The sequence below is a fragment of the Danaus plexippus genome, chromosome 25 (genome assembly GCF_018135715.1).
Source record: "Danaus plexippus chromosome 25, MEX_DaPlex, whole genome shotgun sequence".
Classification (NCBI taxonomy): domain Eukaryota; kingdom Metazoa; phylum Arthropoda; class Insecta; order Lepidoptera; family Nymphalidae; genus Danaus; species Danaus plexippus.
This window is the reverse complement of record NC_083553.1, coordinates 4,857,614-4,877,540: the sequence shown is the minus strand read 5'-3', so window position 1 is coordinate 4,877,540 and position 19,927 is coordinate 4,857,614. Positions and strand designations below refer to the sequence as shown.

The window sequence follows — 19,927 nt, the reverse complement described above, 5'->3', positions numbered from 1 at the left end:
ACCTCCGTTACGTATGTCACTGAAATATCATTAATAGTATATCAATGTTGCCATTTATATTTCATAGTACCATAACTCCATTGATTTATTTTTATGAAATGTTTGTAAAAACACCAATGTTCATATTTCTAAATTGCAAATAATAAAAATGTATAAAATTAAAATAAACCCAACACACTAGATGTCATTCAATAATTATATGGGCACGCGTGAAAAAATTAATCAAGTAATGATACGAAAAAATACTCTACATCATTTTAGAAAAGAGTTTATACTTGTATGTTGCTGTACCGATATTAAAGAAACATAGCTTCAAACCACATCAAGGAAACCGGCTTACAATTGAAAAAAACCGCATCGAAATCGGTTGATCCGTTTGATAGCTACGCTACCACAGACGGAGACATCGTTGTCAAACTTATACTACCCTCCTCTTAGCTTCGAGGATTAAAAACACACTATTTCATACTAGCAACACGTTTTATTTACACGTTATTCACTTGGAGAATATAAATATGACATATTGCGAGTTATTACTATCTTTTAATAGCATATTTCAGTATTCTAAATAACGATTTCAATTCCTTTACCGAAAATAAAAAGGAAATTTGTAATAGTACGACATTATTGGTTAAAGTGACGATTGAACGGTATACCGACCCAGCCGTTGTCGGCTTAGTCTTTTTAATTTAGCTTTTTAAACGTTGCATTGCTTAGAAATATATCAAAACTGTAACAATAATGTATCTAATATCTACCACAGATAATGTTAACCGGAAACAGATATTCTAAACCGGAACACAGACTCCGTGGGAATGTTCATGTAATACCTTATCTGTTATGACACATTAGCGCCATTCGGATCTCGATTATGGCATCCTCTACGAGGATTAATTCTACAAATTGACACCCTCTCATTAAAAATTTTACCGTTATTTATTTTATTTATCACCTAAATACTTGACTTGATAATCAAGATTAACTTGATAAAAAGCTCACTTGATTCCTTATTAACTAAAATTTATGTGAGATTTTATTATCTGTTGAAATTGTAACTATGTCTATATACCAGTAAATAGTAAGTCGAAAGGATTCTTTAATGGCTAAGTTCGTTTTTATTGTAATTTTAGATACATATGTTATAGTTCTTATTACGACCTAACGGATTCTGCTTTGAACTTGATTTATTAAAAAAAAATCTTTACTAAATTAATAAAATTGGAAAGAAAAAAAAAAAATTTAATCTGTTCAAATACAATAGCGGTAAATTTGTTTTTTATGAGAGTTTGTTTGTGAACTCCACTTTCCAATTTGTCTTCTAAACGGCTTAACATATTTTAATGAGGTTTCCTGTGTGTTTTTGGTAGCTCTTATATATTCCGAGTTTCTCATAAATACATAGGTTGTTGGTATAAATGAAGAATTAACGTATATCAGCCTCATAAACTGTGTCAATAACAATTTGACTTTTACAGTCCTTGTATATATATATGAATGTATTGATGTATAGATGTTTGTTGGTCGTTCACGCATAAACTACTAAACGGATCTTAAAAAAACTTTACAATAATGTTGCTTGGACACCAGAAATATAGACTATAATTTATTCAATAATTCCCGATAGTTACCACAGTTGCATTGTGTCTAAAATCTAAATTCACATAACACCTCTGTAGAGTATAGATTATGTCGCTGACGATGTTTAACATATATATCTATAATAAAAACAGTTTGTATAGCTTTGGGTCTGAGCCTAATTTCGAAGTCCACACGGTCGAAGTCGTTGGCAAAAACTAGTATAACTTGAATATAAATCTTAAGGCTATGTTTTTGTATTAAACGAATACAGTAGGTTTTTATTGAACACAATTTACAGATATCCTAACTTTGATTTATTTATACTTGGTATTATATGACTAAAAACTTGAGTAAATGAATTTAATATACCTATTTTTTCTTTAATATTTATATTTCTATATTAAATTAGTGCACATTTAGATATAAATAACCTAAAAGTTATAAAGTAGTTAGTAATATATTTTGGGAAACAACAGACTAAAATATTTTATAACATAAAACCTCCATGGCATTATTAAATATTAATGACATCTTATTATGTATAAGATACATTAAAGATAAGGATTTTTCAATTCAAACCGCGGGATATAAATATATTTCATATAAATGTGTTCTGAATTCAAAATGAGCTTTTAAAGTCCAGTAATCCAATTTTAGTTCTGTCTGCATCTCAAATCTCGATCGTGCGCCGTCAAAGGTGCCGCGTGATGACGTTTTGTGTACACGACACGGACACGACACGATTTAGAACTTAAATATATATATGTGTTATAAAAAATGAGAGACATGTAAAAAAAAAAAGCGTCTAAGATTTTATTTATTCTGAATGACTATTACGAGTTTTTTATTGTATCACATAGAATTTTATATGAATTATATAATTGCTTTAACAGAAATATTTATTAAGTATGTTACGGATATGTGATTTTTTTTAAATTACATCCCATGTAAAATATAAAAAAAAGATCATGCACGATAAAAGTCTCGCCATCGGAGATGGGTATCTCTAACTTTACTGCGCTTTTTACGACAGTTCTTGTTCTCTTTGGAATGTAACCGTTTATATTTAGAATTCGCATTTTCCCGCTTTTATTCTTGTTTTTACACCGAGTGGCCAGTCTGTTGCTAGCTGCGGTTTGTTATTTTTTTGCAAGCTCTTGAATCCCGCGTCTGGACGTAATGTTTCAAAAAGTTTTAAATAAATCACCTCACAGATTAAATTTAGCAAACACTGTCTATATTATTTAGAATTTACAAATGTAATAAGTTTATCAATAAAACGTATTGCTCAAGTAATAAACATTTAAGACTAAGATAAGATGTTATTCATAAAATGTATAATCTATGCGTGGGATTGTTATATTAAAACTGTTGTTGATATGTCAAATTATTAAAGTTACCGAAGCTGTAAATAATTGGGTGATAATAACAAATTACAGTTCCCGACATGAGATCATTAAAAGCCCCGCCCGCTGTTCCAGATTACATTCCATTTTTAAAACGATTATTATATAGATAACGCAGGACAACTTTTTTTTTTATTCAAGAAGGTTGAATATGAACCGTGTAAAAAGTATTTAATAAGGGATGATTAATGTTGGCTCTATGTATTAGTTTGCTGTACAATTATTCGGACAGTAGTGAGCGAGCCGAGCTGGGAGGTTGTCGTGTTGTTGTGTGAGGATTTTGTGAAATGAAGTGCTCTGTGGTAGCATTTATTTTGTGTTTAGCTACGTTTTGTAGAGGCGGTGGTGAGTTTTTTTGAAATTACATTACCGTAATTATTATTATTATTAAAGATAATATATATTAAGCTTGATTTTTTTTAATTACATGCCATCAGGGTCCGTCTTATCACCTAAAATAATTGGCTCTAATTCTATAAAACTTATTTTTTTTAATATAAATATTAATTAGTTTCCGATGTAATGAGAAAATTATATTTATTTCCTGTTCAATATCAAAATTTTATGATAACTAATTCCATTCGTAATAAATGTATAAAGAGTATTTACTGTTTTTTGCCTTAAATATAAGATATATTATGTATTAATGTGAGTGTTTGTATTCGCTTTACTTTTGTGATAGACTAAACAGAATATGATGAACTATTTCCACAAAAATAGTTTATATAATAGGGTACAAACAGCCGGTAGGTATATTATTAATGTATTTTTAATAACACTACACTGTAGTTTATAGAAGTAATGTATGAATTTAATTACAAAATAGAAACGTTCATTCTGTTTGTCTACTCCATGGCATGCAACATTTTTTTTTTTCATTAAATTGAGTGACCAAGGACATGTGTAACGAAACTATCTGTTTATTTTCTAGTTTTTTTTTTTTATTTAATGGAAAGCCCAGTGCATTGTTTCTCATACTATTGAAAAACCATTCAATTATTAGTTTAATTAAAAGTAGTTACTTGGTATTATTATACCAAACAATGTAACAATTACTGAAGTAATTTACGGCACTGTTTTTTATGTTAATCGTTGTTGACGGATGTGCTTTCTATACGGTTTTTTGTCTTTAAGGATAATTTATAAGATTTCTATACAATTAATACTTCGAAAACAGGTTAAAAAAATGCATAAATAAAACGCGATCAGACTAAACTTTTAAAAAAAAAAAAACAAAAAATTTAAATAATAAATCAAAATGGCGGGTTTTGCCTGCAATGTTGTGAGGCCTGACAGATTTTATGTGAAAATTTTAAAAATTTATTTATTTTTATATGAAAATTATGAAAAATTAAAATCAAAATCTAAAATAAGATAAAATAAAATTCTTTGATTGAACATTATTTCGTATGAACTAAAAATAAAGGAATAAAACTTTTTACAGCAACAAATTTATAAAATTTGGTTCCGACAACGAGGAATGGAAGAGAATGTTATACAAAGGATGTATTATTATACTTTTGGTGTTAAAATGTCACATAAGTATTGTTTTGAAAGTTTGTACGTATCTAAGTTTCATAGTAACATTTTCTCCCAAGAATGCCGTAAGATCAATTTGCTACTGATAAAGTGTCTTGGACCGAACTCGGGCAAATTAACCCTGGGCCCATAGCGATATGTTTAGGCTTGATAGGAACGGCTTTTTGTTTGGCAGGCCAGTCAGATATTTCGCATATATATAGGTATTACCTTAAACTAACCTCTCGTTTTATTATCAAAGAAGTTGGTATGTATGCGTTATGTGTTCAATAAAAATTCCCGTACAATTCTAAAGACGTTGTAATTTACAACAGAATTATTGTTTATTTTAATTTATTTAGTTTTATACGTCAATCCATTTATATGTATGCAAAATTTAGTATGTATACTTTTGCATAAGTACTTCTCAGCTTATAACATGGTGATAACAAAATCAATCCCGATTGTTCTTAAAGCTGATCATTTTAATGTTAACACATATTCTTATAACGGAAATAGAATTCTTTCTCTGTATATTTTTTTTCTCTTTATAAATAAAGCTTAATGCAAATGATAGAATTTGAAATTCTCATTTTCTATGTCAGTATGATTTACAGAGTGATGAAAATTATAAAAAAAAACATTAAAATGACGACGAATTCTGAACCTACACCGTTTTTGAAGTCGGTTAAAGAGTCTTTAAATAATTTATCTCTAGTTTTATATAGTAATAATATAATAAAAGGGGACTATTTGATATTTGATTGGTTGCAATAAGATGCGAAGGAAATTTACGAAAAAATTATTATTATTAATGGCAATAACGGTTTAATGCAATACGTTTATAAGTTTTTTAGTATGCTGCCAAATATATAAATACTTAAATTACTTCGGCTCTAAGAATTGCTAATTCATACAAAAAATACTACAGATTCTTTTTTTTTTTTAACTTTTGCTTTAAAAAAAATGAAGCCTAAGATTTACAACAAGGAGGTCGACAAAAAAGTTTTGTTAGAAAATTTGTAAGCATTACAATTCGAACAATATAATATAATTTAAAATTGGAACCTGCTTCTTACGGATGTCACGTCCCAGTCCCTTTGACAACCTAACTCTCGTGGCCTCACTCCTGACATATAGGCGACATATAAATATATATAAGTGACTGGCTTAGAACTAAATCGGATAGACTATTATCCGTCCAAAATAAAATAATATGTGGTCCAAATAGTATCTTGAAGCGATATAAGGTTTTTTAAATATCACGAATGTTAAGTTTTACGTTTTCTTCTGTTTCCCAAATATGGACATAATGAATTTTCTCTTCATTGAAGTGATATTTAATTTAATATCCTTTTAAAGTTTCTGACGTACTGGAAATATATTTTTATTAAAAAAAATCGACTATAGTCTTTATGGTTAGCAATTTTATTTCAAACTTATTATCGTGTGTAGATTTAAAAAAAATATCTTTATATTTATGTGTCTCATTTAACAGTTACTGAACGGATAACATTTTCACGTTACTCGTTCTGTTTGAGTTTAAATATGGAATTCTTGGTTAGGTTGCGAAAAACTGCTACCTGAGACTAAACTCGTTGTTTCAGAAAACTTTATTTCAAAAGGACGGTATGTCGACATTTTCTTTTAATAACCAACTGTATAAAGCTGAATTCCTGTAAGAGCCAACTACTGAATCTTTTTTATATAAAAGCTAACTGTCTAAACCTTTTTTATATAATACGCAACTGTTTGAAGCTCAATTTAATTGAAAATTTTATTGCAGTTGGTTCTTTTTTTAACCAACTTTCCATTCAAACATATCTGTTAGTCCGTCTGTGTATTTTATTTCTGATTAGCTACATATATATATAATCTGATGATTTGAATTTCGTTTATGTATGTGGATTATATAACTGATATTTAATATATGTTTCATTGTGAATAGATTCAGGAAAAAACTTGTATAAATATAAGTATTAAGAAATTATATTTTCATATTAACATACACGTAATATTATTAATATAAATTCTTTGATGTCATTTATCTCAGCATGTTTACAAGATACTATTTTTTATATCTCAACAAAGAATAGGCTTTAACAGCGTTCTCGACTCGATAAAATTTGTGGTATTGAAAATTATTATCTACTGTGAGTATTGTATGTGAAACAGTAGATACAGAAGTGTGTACGTGGCTTATAAAGAAAAAAAAATGTATAATATTGAAACAGTTCAGAACATTACAGATTATTTATATTACTTTTTTTCCAATCCTACATAAATGTTGTGTTTGATAAAAAAAAATAATAATAATATAATTGGTGTTCAAAATGCAAGCAAAATAAAAGTTAACTAAAAGTTTTCCTGTATGTATCAATAAAAAATATATATTAATTATAAAAACATGCTCCGCATTCCTTAGTTTAAACGCCAAACGGCACGTATTACGTTCTAATTGGTTATCGATTTCTTAGAAGCTGTTTATTATCGATCACCAGATTCTAAAATATATTGATATCTAATCAATTAAAAATGCTATTAATACACAAAAAAATTTATGCAATTATTGATTGGATAATTTCTTATGAGGTTTGTAACAAATGAAAATTATTTGATCCAATGATAATATTTATGGACGGGATTCAGCTGGAAATATATGTTTATTTTAAATTATTCTTACATTTGATAAATTTGTATCTTAAGTCTTTAATTTGTTTATTGTACACACACACACACACACATACACACACACACATATATATATATATATATATATATATATATATATATTTGCTAAATCAGATCCAAATAGTGAAAACAAACAATTGATGCCAAGCTGTATTTAAATACCGTTATTGTATCAGAATCGAGCCGGCCACACACGTTTTGCATATTAGAAAATCCTTTTACACCGCGGGCCAATTTAAGTGATAACTTCATTATTATATATATTTATGACAATATTTCAAAATTTGTCCACAAGTTAGTCGCTTTCGCTGAATTAAACTGTTTTCTGAGCTTCTGTTTGTGAATTTTTTAGTTTTTGTAACAAAATAATACTCGCGTAAGTAAATGCGTGGTGAAAACCAACTAAATAAAAGAGAACATGCGCTCTATAAATAATTTCTAATGACAATATAATATCGTAATTCGTTACGTTAATTTTGTAGTTACGTATTTTATAAGTTTACATACAAAAATATCAGATCGTTAACGTTCATACCGACAGTATTAAACTTTGACGTCAAATACTTCTTGTTTAGTAGTTTTATATAATTTTGTCTAGCTATTAGTTAAATATTTAAAAGTTATTTTTAATAGATTTGTTTACGAAATTATTATATAATATTAATTGAAAAAAAATATATATGTTTTTATTGTGACGACATTATTTTTTATATAATTAATTTGACAGCATGTGTAGATCAAGCAACGGACTGCCGAGGGCATTAGCCGCTGTGAATCCGGCTTACAAACGTATAGATGCATAAACTTGTTTAAACACACACATATATAATATATAACATACTGATTATATGTTTATAATAATAATCGTATATCAAATCGCATCAGAAGACCTCTTTTTTAAATAATACAATAAATATTTTCGAGTTAATTTTAATAAAAAGTTTATATGAAATTACGTCCCATAAACATTTTCCTGTGATCTTTACTTGTAACGCAGATCAATCAGCTCGGGACAACGCCAAACCTGATTCAGACTGTTTAATTGATACTTTTAACTAAGTAATTTGGTTATAAATCCAGTGTTGTTAAATCGTACATATATTTTTTTATTAACAAAACATTATTATTACAAAAGGGATAACCTTATCTTAATATGATGTCATAATTCGTACGTATGTGTCACTCTTGCCCTTGTATAGAAGCATAACAAAACAGCGCTATACGCCAATATAATGTGTACTAATTAGTTGGAAAGGAATCATTAAATTTCTGATTATTCAGATATATTTGAGATATGATAAATTAGTTTTATGCAAATAATATTACTATGGGAAAGTTTGGGAACTTTTGTACTTAGACGTCTTGTTTATTACCTATCCAAAAACTGGTAAACTTATTGATAACGCTTAGAAATTAGAGTAACATGTAAGTTATAATTATTATTAAAATAAAATTATTTAGTTTTGCTAAAAAACGGGGCGTAAAAGTTGTATGTTTTGTATATAGTTTACTGTCACAGAACATAGATGGCGCTGAAAGTTGTTTCCATATCTGGTTTACTTAAGTGTACTTTATAAATTTCTCTCTGAATCAAATTTTAAGGCCACGCGGACAGAATTGTGGCCATAAACTTGTTATAATACTTAACGCGTAACTGTTTACGAGTAGAAATATCAAGTTATATTTTGGGCCCCAAACTATAAACACTTATGCTAATTTCAATTTAAACTATACCTTCGTACGGACTGGAATTATGAGACATTATGTTGTTTTACTTGTCGGACGAATAAAACAACATAATATCTTGAGCACTGAATGGAGAAAACACAACTCTTATGCTTAGTAATAATAATGTATTGTTTTATGAATGTCTACGTTGAAAAAAAATATATATATTTTTTTTTTATTCTATTTTTATGAATCAGGATCTAGGATTTTAAGCCTGTAAAGAAATTGTTTTTAATTTATATATACATATGTGTGTTTATAAATAATATATTCTGTACGTTATTTTGACGTACCCTTCTATATACCTGCAACAAAAAATTAAAAAATGTCAACATTAAAGGCAATATTTTTTTGTCCATAACGGTGCACTATAATAATAATTGATTTAAAGGGTTCATCATTTTTTTGTCTGTAGGTCTAGCATGTAAGACCTTATACAGGAGATGGCTTGCAACAAATCAACTAGGCTCAATTGAGTATCTAGTACTGTATAAAAAAATTACTTTCGTAGAATCAAAAGTTAACGATTATTAAATAGGTCTTATTCTAGATTCGAATATAATTTTTTTTTTTTATCTTTAATAAGCCACAAATGGAACGGCGTCGTCTGTCTCGACATCAATTTATTAAAACGACGACAATTAACTTTGTCTACGAATTGTTTTATTCGTCCTCCAAAATGGTGTCACATCAGGACCGCGAAATGATAATTAGGTCTTCTTTTACTGTATTAAATGATACTCTGACTTGAGATCGGAATTGCAATTGAGATAAGTTATACTGCGATGTTTGAAAAGAAACGTCAAATTGAGAAAACCTTGCTCGTTGCGGGGTTTGTATCCAAAAAGAAAAAAAAAGATAAACGGTTTAAAAATATTTTAGTAGATTAAAACTTTATTGATACATTTGTTAGACTTTTTTTACATGAATCATTCTGGTAAAATCTTTTCGTAGTAATTAGAACGGATAAATTTAAGTTCAGGAATAGACTGAAAAATTAAAAAATATTTTTGTTTTCGATTTTATTAAAACAGCTCTTGAAACGTTCAAAGTTGAATCAAAATCAGTATTTCTATATTCTAAAGACAATAAAATATAAAAAAAAAACTTAAATTCCAGCTGACAGGCATTATAGAGCGTACGAAATAAAAAAAAAACAAGGTCAATTTTCAACACGAAATTTTTAATGACACATTTCGTTGACAATCCGGTAAAGGATAAAAGAAATTTCGTCATACAACCGAATCTGACGATAAAATAATCTCAGAACCCATATATAACCATAATATATATTATATAGTAACTAACGAACTAAATGAATGTAAAAAATATATGTTATAACAAACGTAATTCATTAATAATCCGTTATCTCTGTCTCGGGTCGTGGTACACTCCATCACTATTTACTACGAAATGCACACATGACCGTTGTCACACTGATAACATTGCTGATAACAGATTCTTTGAATCGATGATTTGACAATGAACCCCGGATTATTATTTGTAGGAAAATTAAATATACTGTTAAGGATATTCAAGTTATATTTTCTAGAGCTAGTTTGGTAGGAATCACGGATAGATTATAAGACGGCATTCGTTTCACGTATTTTATAGCACTGTTTCTTCAGGATTTTTCTAATGTTTAAATAATTATAAATAATAATACTACAGTAAAATCTTCGTGTTTATAAATCGAGGTACTAACACGATGATTTGGGATGAATATTTATTTGATCGTACTCTTATACTTAAATAAACATTTGTGTTTGCTTGCTTAGTTTTCTTATTTTAGCAATAGGTATGATGAAGTTTTAGAGACTGTTTAAACGTATTTGAATCAATTTAAATATAATCGTATAGTATAGATAACAAGGCCTATTGTTTAGCGATATAATCTAAGCAATTGGCATCACAACGCGAATTGATTCGTTGGTAATATTTTGTTTAAGATTTTTACATAACCTCCGACAAAGCTATCTCGGTGGTGTAGTAATTATTGAGTCAATTGTTGTCGCTATTAATAGAACTGCAATAATTGTGAGGTTAAAGTTCAAATTGATCCGGCGATCCAAATAACGTGCCGTGAAATACGTTAGACACGATACGGATAGGAACACGCAATAATATACGGACTTGGGTTCACGTATGCTTGTCAGCCTCTGCTTAGATCAATATCCTATTAGTAGGTTTATATTGCATCCGTCTAAAAACCGCAATGGAAAGTAAAGTTGAAAGTTTTGGTGATTTCTGACACTTACAGAGTATTAATGGACGAATCTTGGACATGTCACAATGAAGCTTTTTAGTGTACGATAAAAAATGGCGGAATATGAATATAAAAAAAAATTATACGAAATTCTAAGCAGAAACTTAATATCTAAGATTTTCGTTAGTACACATTAAATATAACTATGTTTTTCGTATTTACTTCGCCTATTTTCTTGTATTCTACATTTTACTTAGAGTTTCGTTTAGTTTGCAGTGACCATGATCACATGTAGACGGATTTAAGTCTGGTTAAATATAGAATAATAAACACAAAGTTATTACGAAAAAAAATATAGTTTTAATTATAAATAACTCGTAACAAAGATATTACTAATTTAATTAATTTAACTTATTATTTTTTTTTTTTACAGTTATAAAATGCACCCCCGGTTCAAAAGACGAAACCTGTGTCACGGATAATTTCGGGAAAGGTTATTTAATATATTAACTATTAAATTGATTTTATGTTAAAATATTTTGCTTATTATATATATATATATATGCTTATTATATATATATATATATTTTAATTTAAATAACCTACAATGACATGTGAAAGAACATAGTAGTGAACCTTTTTTGCTTATTTAGAATCGCTTGTCCGACAAAAACGTCAGGACAGTATCGTTGAAGAGTGCAGCCCTAGGACTGAATGGAAGAGCAAATGTCACAGATGTATTTGTTCGGATTCAGGACAAGCCCTGTGTTTCAAGATCGAGGGATGTCGCTCCGACAGTGGTAAGATTGTCACTTCTATGAAATTTAGCCTTACTATAAGTCTGCCTCGTCACGATGAAGTTAGAGTTTAAAGTTGTTTATTCATAAATACAGATTTTTGTTTTATAATTAAGTATGGGAACACTAATACAACCTTTAATTTAATATTGGATTAATTGAATTACAAATTGTGTAAATTAAAAACGGGAATAAGAAATTACAATGATTGGAATATAGTTTAAAAAAAATGGTTTTTGCCCTCGCGATACATTTATCCTAACGAATGTTAATAGTTTTTAATTTCGGATAAAACTGCTCCGCGTAATATTCACATATGTATTGAAATAAATGCAAACAATGCGAGTGAATTACAAAACGATATTTATTTGTATATTTAACTTAAACTAACTAGTGTTGGTCTAATGTTATAATCCATTACCGTATCTAGGGTTGAGACGTGTAGAGACTCTTTATGCTTGTCATTTCTTAGGTTGTCAAAATTTTTTCATATATTTTGTAATTTTTCATTCAATATCCTTCGTCAATATAAATTATTTAGGCCTGGAGGTTAAAGGCCCGCCTCTCATACTTGAGGGCGGGGGTTCGAAACCTGGCAAGTACCAATGTGATCTTTTTCCAGTAATATGTACTTTCTTAGAGTATTTAGACACCACTGACGGACGGTGAAGAAAAACATAGTTAGGAAACCTGGTCTTGTAATTTCAAATTATTGAAATCGCCAACCCGTCTTAAGCAAGCGTGGTGATTAATGCTCTAACCTTCTCCATGTGAGAAGAGGCCTTTGCTCAGCAGTGGGCTCCGATAGGCTGATGATGTATGCATGATGTATGTATCTTTTATTATCTGTGTCTTACGAAGGCGTTGTTTTTTTAGGTGAACCTATAAGATGCAAGCCAGAATCGAAGTTTTCTCGGGACTGCAATAGTTGCTTGTGTACGAACAATGGAAATGTTATATGTACGCTGAAGGCTTGTTTGCCATCACTTGTAAAAGAACAGGCAAGGAGTAAGTTACTTATTATGTATAGAATTACTAAATTATATATTTGATGAGCTTAATATAGAAAACCTTGTGCTTCAAAAAATCTCGTATTCATTAAAAGTTGTAATTTATCCTTTTTTTTAAATTAAACACCTATTTAAACTTTACCTCCATTATGTTACTCAAAATGGGTGTACCTTAAAAAGGAATAATTATGACTACTTCATCTGTCAAACATCACACTTAAATTAATTATTTTTCTATATATATATGTGTGTGTGTGTGTATATATATTAAATGTGTGTATTTTATTTCCAGATGACGTCAGCGACGATACGAGGGTGAGTTGGAATGTTTTATATTAATTAAACAATACTACAATATTTTGCACTCAGCAAGTTTTGGTCATGACATACCATTAAAAAATATGGCACGGTTTTGAGGCACAACAATACGAAAGTCTTTTCTTCGACCATAGACTTTTAACTGAAATAAAACTAAAATTGAATAAAAAAGAAAAAATATTATTAGATAAAGGGATTTATATTAGCGAATAAATTTACTAGATGTACACTAATTATTTTTTATTATTCGGAATATGGCGAAATACGAGTATAAAATAAATGCAATCATTGCGAAAAATGTTCTTAATATTTATTTAAAAGCCAAATATTTCGCACAGATGTTTTATTGTACGAAAAAGTGACTAGAAAAAAAAATACCTGCATTGTCAGATCATGTCAGCTACCCCTACCCCGGGGCTGGCTGTAAAGCGACATGCGACAGATGGCTGGAAAATATTTTATATTAAAAATATAAAATTTTATTAAATAAATGAAATAATCTTTTTAAACAGTCATCGGTGTCATAATTCTGCAATTCAGTACAGAGTTTTTCAACACGTATCTTCGTTTTCAAACTGGTTTCATTCACGTGATATTTTGTTGTTTTTACTTCGACGATTATTTACAGTAAATATAAATGGACGAACCATATAACATTATTAATTCTCACGAGTGTAAGCCTAAAACTTATAATAACACCACGGTATTGGAAAACCTTCAAGAACAATCACAGCAAAATCACCTTACTAAATCAAAGCACAAAAATTTATGACGTCACAAGCTTCCGGTGTGGTCTTTTCTAACATTGTGTTGGTTTCGACTTTTAAACTACAAGTTATTAGATGTGTTCAGCAACGCGAGTTTTAGCGAAGTTGACTATAGTTTTAAATATTGGTAGAATTATATAGTAATGACATTTAGTTTTATATATACATTTTGCTATAAAACTGTCGGCTTTGCTAAAACTCTTCTTACTTTTTGAGTTTGCACTCGAGTTATAAGGTAAGATCCTTTTATGTTTTATATTTTAATGATTACATTTCCGATAGCTTGAAACACTTAACATTTGATAATAGTCCAATGTCCCAGGGCTGTCAGAACTTACTTATTTTCTGATGGACAAAACATTGCTGAGAAAAGATGTGTGGCAGTATTCATTTTAAATTATTTACAATATTTCCTACAACATACTTTTAAATCAGTCCTCAAATATAAGAAAAGTGAGTAAAATTTTTATTTACCTGTAGCTCCTGGTACCTCAGAATTTTCCACCTGTATAAGCCAGCATATGTGTTTACGTTTACTCTAGATACTAATACTAACCTATTATAAATGTTTCGCCCATCAGACAATAAGTAAAGTCTATCAGCACTGGGATTGTGGTCGATCAAGATATGTCTTAATTGTTATCTAGCTGCAAATAAACAAAATACATCACCCCATGACACAAAAAGCTTTTAATATACATAATTTCAATTACAGGAATTAAGATTGAGTAAAACGAAAAGATCTAAGGTGTGTACTCCAAAAGCGACGTACAAAATAGAATGCAACACATGTCTTTGCTCCGACGACGGTGAAAGTTTTGTTTGCACTATGATGGGTTGTAGCGAGGAGGCCTCGAATATGGCTGATGTGGAACTGCTAGCAGATGGAGAGGTGAAAATTTCTGTTTTTGAATTAAAATTTCAGACGAAACTCTAGCCTTTGCCGTGCTTTGGCCATTTGTGCGTAAATATACTAGCGGTTAATTTTTAATCTCAGATAACAGTATTTTTTTATTGCTATGATCTATTTTTCACAGTGACATTCATTTAGCAAAGTAACGTCAAACGAGATGAAACTGTCTCGACGATTTGTCATAAAAATATAGTTTTGTTTGAACGACAAAATGTCAGTTACCGTTGCAATTATTAATAATTTCCTAATATACACAGCAGCTGTTTGGACCAAAACAATAATTTGTGTTATGATGTCAGCACTTCTATTTGATAATGACTAGAAAATGACTCAGTGGTTTATAATAAATGTTGTCAGGAAAGAATTTCTAAGGAGCGGATAGATAAGCCGGGTCAGAACGTTTGCAAACCCCGGAGAACCTTCTACATCGGTTGCAACACATGTTTATGTAACATTTATGGGTCGAACTACTCCTGCACCAATAAGCCCTGCCCTTTGCCTAAGGACGTCGAGATATTCCATGAATTGAAGGTAGTTTTGACTTTACAAAGGCCATAATATGACTGTTCTTGTTTGTATAAGAACAACTTATAGTGCTTATTTTCTTTTTGCAGGAAAAGAAATCGATTGTCCCGTAGTGAACAATAGGAATAAATAGCTGTTAATACATCCAAATGAAACTTATATACTTTTATTTGGAAATAAACTATTATATATATCATTGGGTTTTTATTTTTCCCATAAATTCAATTTATTTGGATCTATTCTAACAATTTTATATGCAGTTCAGAAGATCGGTGGCACCGTCCAAACCGGTCGTGTGCGCGGCGAACCGAATGTTCATAAAAGACTGCAACACCTGCTGGTGCAATGAGGACGGTACGAGCTTTTTCTGCACGCGAAAAGTCTGTGTCGAAGAACTACCCGAAGAAGTCTCGGAGCCGGTGGTAAGCAAAACGGATTACTTCAAACATTGCTATACTAACATCTTGTTTGATATGTAGGGATCGTTCGTTTTGTGTTTTTGTAACGGAATTTATAATCCTTATTATGTTAAAAGACAGTAACGCACGTATATCAATTACGGTAGCAAATGAAAAAGACTCGTCGCAAAACGAGTTAATCATCTGCATATAAAATCAAAAGTATCAAACGTCTAGAATGTCTTAAGGTACCCGAATCCTCATTCCTTGGACTCGTAACAGTCGACGATCCTTATCAGTTATGTGGTGCGATCTGAGATTTTTTTGGCAAGTTTGGATTTATGGTTTTCCTCAATATTGCAGAAAATTCATGAAATTAACAGCACGTGCCGGCCTGATGAAGTGTTTGAGCTGGACTGTAACACTTGCCGCTGTAACCCTGATGGTTTGTCGTACTCTTGCACGAGACGAGCTTGTCCCATTGGAGGGGAGGTGAGCATATCAGATCATTTATCTAACACCTCGTGTTTTTCTTGGACATTTCAAATGTACGTAATAATATGCCTATGACTGATGTCTAGATTTATTTCATTATGATTTTCGATTATTGTATAAGTTATATAGGTTTATTTATAAAATATTATGAGTATGCAAATCAATTTATATATATTGTAAATCTTTAATGTCATTAATTTTAATCTTATTATATATTACGTTACTTTTACGGTTTCATTTACAGGAACTGCCGTTGAGAAGGAAGACGAGATCAACATCGCAGGTATATATATCATAGTGTCACGTGTATATTTATTTAGTATATGTTTATTTATGACATTTGTTACAGCAAACATCAAGAACCGCTGAAGTACCAAGAATAGCTCAGTTAATAAAGGTGTGTTGTGATTCTTTTGGGATGAATATCGCACTTAATATGTATCCCAAAAAATGCACCAAAAAATATTATATAAATATTCTTTATATGGAAATAGTAAATAGAACCTGTTATACACGAACAGGTTGCTGCTGATTTGTAAATAACTTGTACCAGCTGATTATAGGATATTATATGATTATTTATACTTATTTAAACAGAGCTTATACCAAAAACAACCAGATATAACGCATGTAATGTTCAGTAGGGGACGCCGAAGAACTGCCAGCCGGGGCAGGAGTTCAGGATGGATTGCAACAAGTGTCTCTGTGATAACGAGGGGCAGAACTTCTCGTGCACTCGTATTGATTGCGCCGCACTGAACAGCAACGGCAACGGAGGCACCAGGGTTAGGAGGGGTGAGAATCTAAGGAGATGTGTCCATAAAACTTGCAGAAAATTCTCAATGTATAAATAATTATTTTAGATACTACTTACGATCATTGTGCATATTCCAAGTTTGTCTGTCCCACTTCATACAAAACGCTTTCCTATTATCTCTCAATAGCCTACGTTAATAAAATGAAATGAGAATTATCAATTAAAAACTTTCGATTACTCATTGTGATTCCTAAATTTCTAAACTATATATATATAAACATGTCAAATTCTTATGATTTTCACAGAGGTGTCGACACGCGAGGAGTCGGGTTGTACTCCGGGTAGCGTGTTCACGCAGGACTGCAACACGTGCCGCTGCACCGAGGACGGCGGACACGCCACTTGCACCCTCAAACAATGCGTCAAACACGATACAGGATATGAACTGAACCAGCCGGGTAAATATAATATAACTATAGAACACGGCACAGAAACAATAAGTAATTAACAAATAGCGTTTATTAAAGATAGCAAAATAATCATATTTTTTGCAATATCATCAAAAACTTGGTCCAAAGATTTTGTGATCGCTGTAATTTTTGAGATGGACATATAACTTACATACACATATAACTTATCTGTGGATGTAAATGTCCAAAACTTATTTCCTCTAGAATCGGATCCCAACTTCCGTTGCAACCCGGGCGAGCAGTTCAAGAGGGACTGCAACGACTGCACTTGCAGCGCTAACGGCCGAGGCGTGTTCTGTACACTTCGCATCTGTGACTTTGAGATATAAATGTTAATATCGTGCGATGTAATCTATCAAACCCGTTTTATTCTGACACATCTGGATTGTCCTTCGACCTTTGTTACTGGCGATACTGGATTAATTGGAATTAATGTTTTTTTTTTGTACAAAAATATTCGTCTTTGAATTCTGTCCATTGCGTTTCATTGAAATATGTTTTATGTACAATATTATCGTATTGGATTACATCGTGTGATGCTGAAGTCGGTTACAGACGGTTTTTTGTAATCCATGGGCCATGGACATAAAAGTATTTATAATTCCTTCACTTAATTTTGGAAATCATTAGTTTTTTTTTTAATGAGATTAAGGTAATGCTTTGTTTCTTATAATGTCTTTAATTTTTAGGTTAAGATCAGAAATCTATTGTAGGTCTCTTCTAGATTTAAAGTAATTATATCATCGAAAGCAAACGTTACGTTCAGGTAAGTTTTATGGAAGCGTGAGTCTTGTAAGTATGCGTGTTGATTAATATTTTTTTTTTTTTTATCATCTCATTTTATTTACATTCGTAAATTCTATATCGCCTCGCCCTGTCTTCATACTAATACGTCATTATCTTAAATAAATACTCATTTTTTTAAATGATTATCTTTGTAGGTAGTGAAATTTTTTACTTTACGTAGTTTTTGTACTTCTGTGAACTTGCGTCAGAGCTTCTCAAATATATAAGCCGGAGATTTCAAACATTCTTTTAAATAATGTTGAATTTTGAAAAGCTCTGAACTTGAAAATATGTTATTATGTGAATTTTATCACGAAACGAATAAAGATAATGAAACTCATAGAGGTTTTTTTTATTGCACTGTCATTTTTATTCCTTTTATGCTTGAACAACAGTTTATTTAAAGGAAAAAATAGTTTTATCATTCAATTATATACATTTTTTATAAATTTTGTATTTAACAGTCAGCTAGACGTCATTATAATGCCTCAGTAACGCCATCTCTTGGCAAAATAGTTTAACCTCCATGTTAATGTACAAACAACAAATTGTAATTACATAAAATAGGTTTTATTGTTTTGTATCTACACCACTGTATAATGTATGTAGGATTATACATTATACAGTTAAAGTGTATACCAAAAATAATAGTAGTGCAGGAAAAATCACAGTGATCTACAGAAAAAAAAATCTCTTCCCGTTTATAACAATTTAAACAGGACCACGTCTAAGTAAATAACGAGAAATGCAAATTTTCCAAACATAAGTTATAACAGAAATTTATAGTCCTTGGACCAGCGCCTGTTTTTCATAATGATTACTAAAAACTGATTATTAGTGAGTAGCTTCATTTTGACGAGACGCCCAACTTTTTCCTCTACGAAAGCAGGCATTTCTACTGACAATTTTCTATTGTATCGTCTTTCAAAATGCTCATTAGATGCCACACCAAGCTTTGCAGGATAAAAATCTAAATACAAGTCCAAAAAATGGATTTTGAGTGACATATCCTGAGGCTTTATAAGCAAAGGGAAGCTCACAAATGATCTGTCAGCATTTGTCAGTTTTGGTGTTACCAGAAAATAATGACACTTTTACAAAAGATAGCAAAGATTTCGTTTTCGAATTGTTCAATTTAAAATTGTAAACTATAAATGTAATATTTGAAGTTTGAACAACCATTGTTCATAACTTTGTCTTAGCTTTTCACTACTCCAAACCCGACAAGCTGGAGAGGGGGCAGAAAATAAATGTCCCTTGGCGCTAAAAGTTCATGACATACATTTTAAAGTGCAGATGTCAAGATTTTTAATTCTTTTGACAGTTGGCTCTGTGTATCCTCCTTATAATTAAGTAAGTACAGCAACAACTTTTGACAGCACAAATATTATATAGTGAATATCTTATTACTTTTAGTAATACCTAAAGATTTAGATATAAATGATTATATTTATGATAAAAAAATATTTAAATGAGGTTTTCTTTGCAGACTAGTAGTGTAGATGGCGCCGCTATGTATGATTTTTCCTTTGTACAGTTTGATACCTCTGCTTCAGTTGTTTTA

The 19,927-nt window shown here is 30.4% G+C and overlaps 1 protein-coding gene across 2 annotated transcripts; it reads left to right on the top strand.

Moving 5' to 3' along the window:
• The first annotated feature begins 3,170 nt into the window (after window positions 1–3,170).
• On the top strand, window positions 3,171–18,703 carry LOC116775064 (neurogenic locus Notch protein-like). Of its 2 annotated transcripts, XM_032667868.2 has the most exons (12): window positions 3,171–3,329; window positions 11,561–11,620; window positions 11,781–11,927; window positions 12,801–12,932; window positions 13,227–13,249; window positions 15,718–15,879; window positions 16,219–16,347; window positions 16,595–16,633; window positions 16,700–16,747; window positions 16,995–17,145; window positions 17,413–17,565; window positions 17,782–18,703. In XM_032667868.2, the coding sequence occupies exons 1-12, from the start codon at window positions 3,272–3,274 to the stop codon at window positions 17,904–17,906; spliced, it is 1,227 nt and encodes a 408-aa protein (XP_032523759.1). In that variant the 5' UTR covers window positions 3,171–3,271; the 3' UTR covers window positions 17,907–18,703. The 2 variants fall into 2 exon arrangements, with proteins under 2 accessions (XP_032523759.1, XP_032523761.1); XM_032667870.2 differs by lacking the exon at window positions 16,700–16,747.
• The last annotated feature ends 1,224 nt before the right edge of the window (window positions 18,704–19,927 follow it).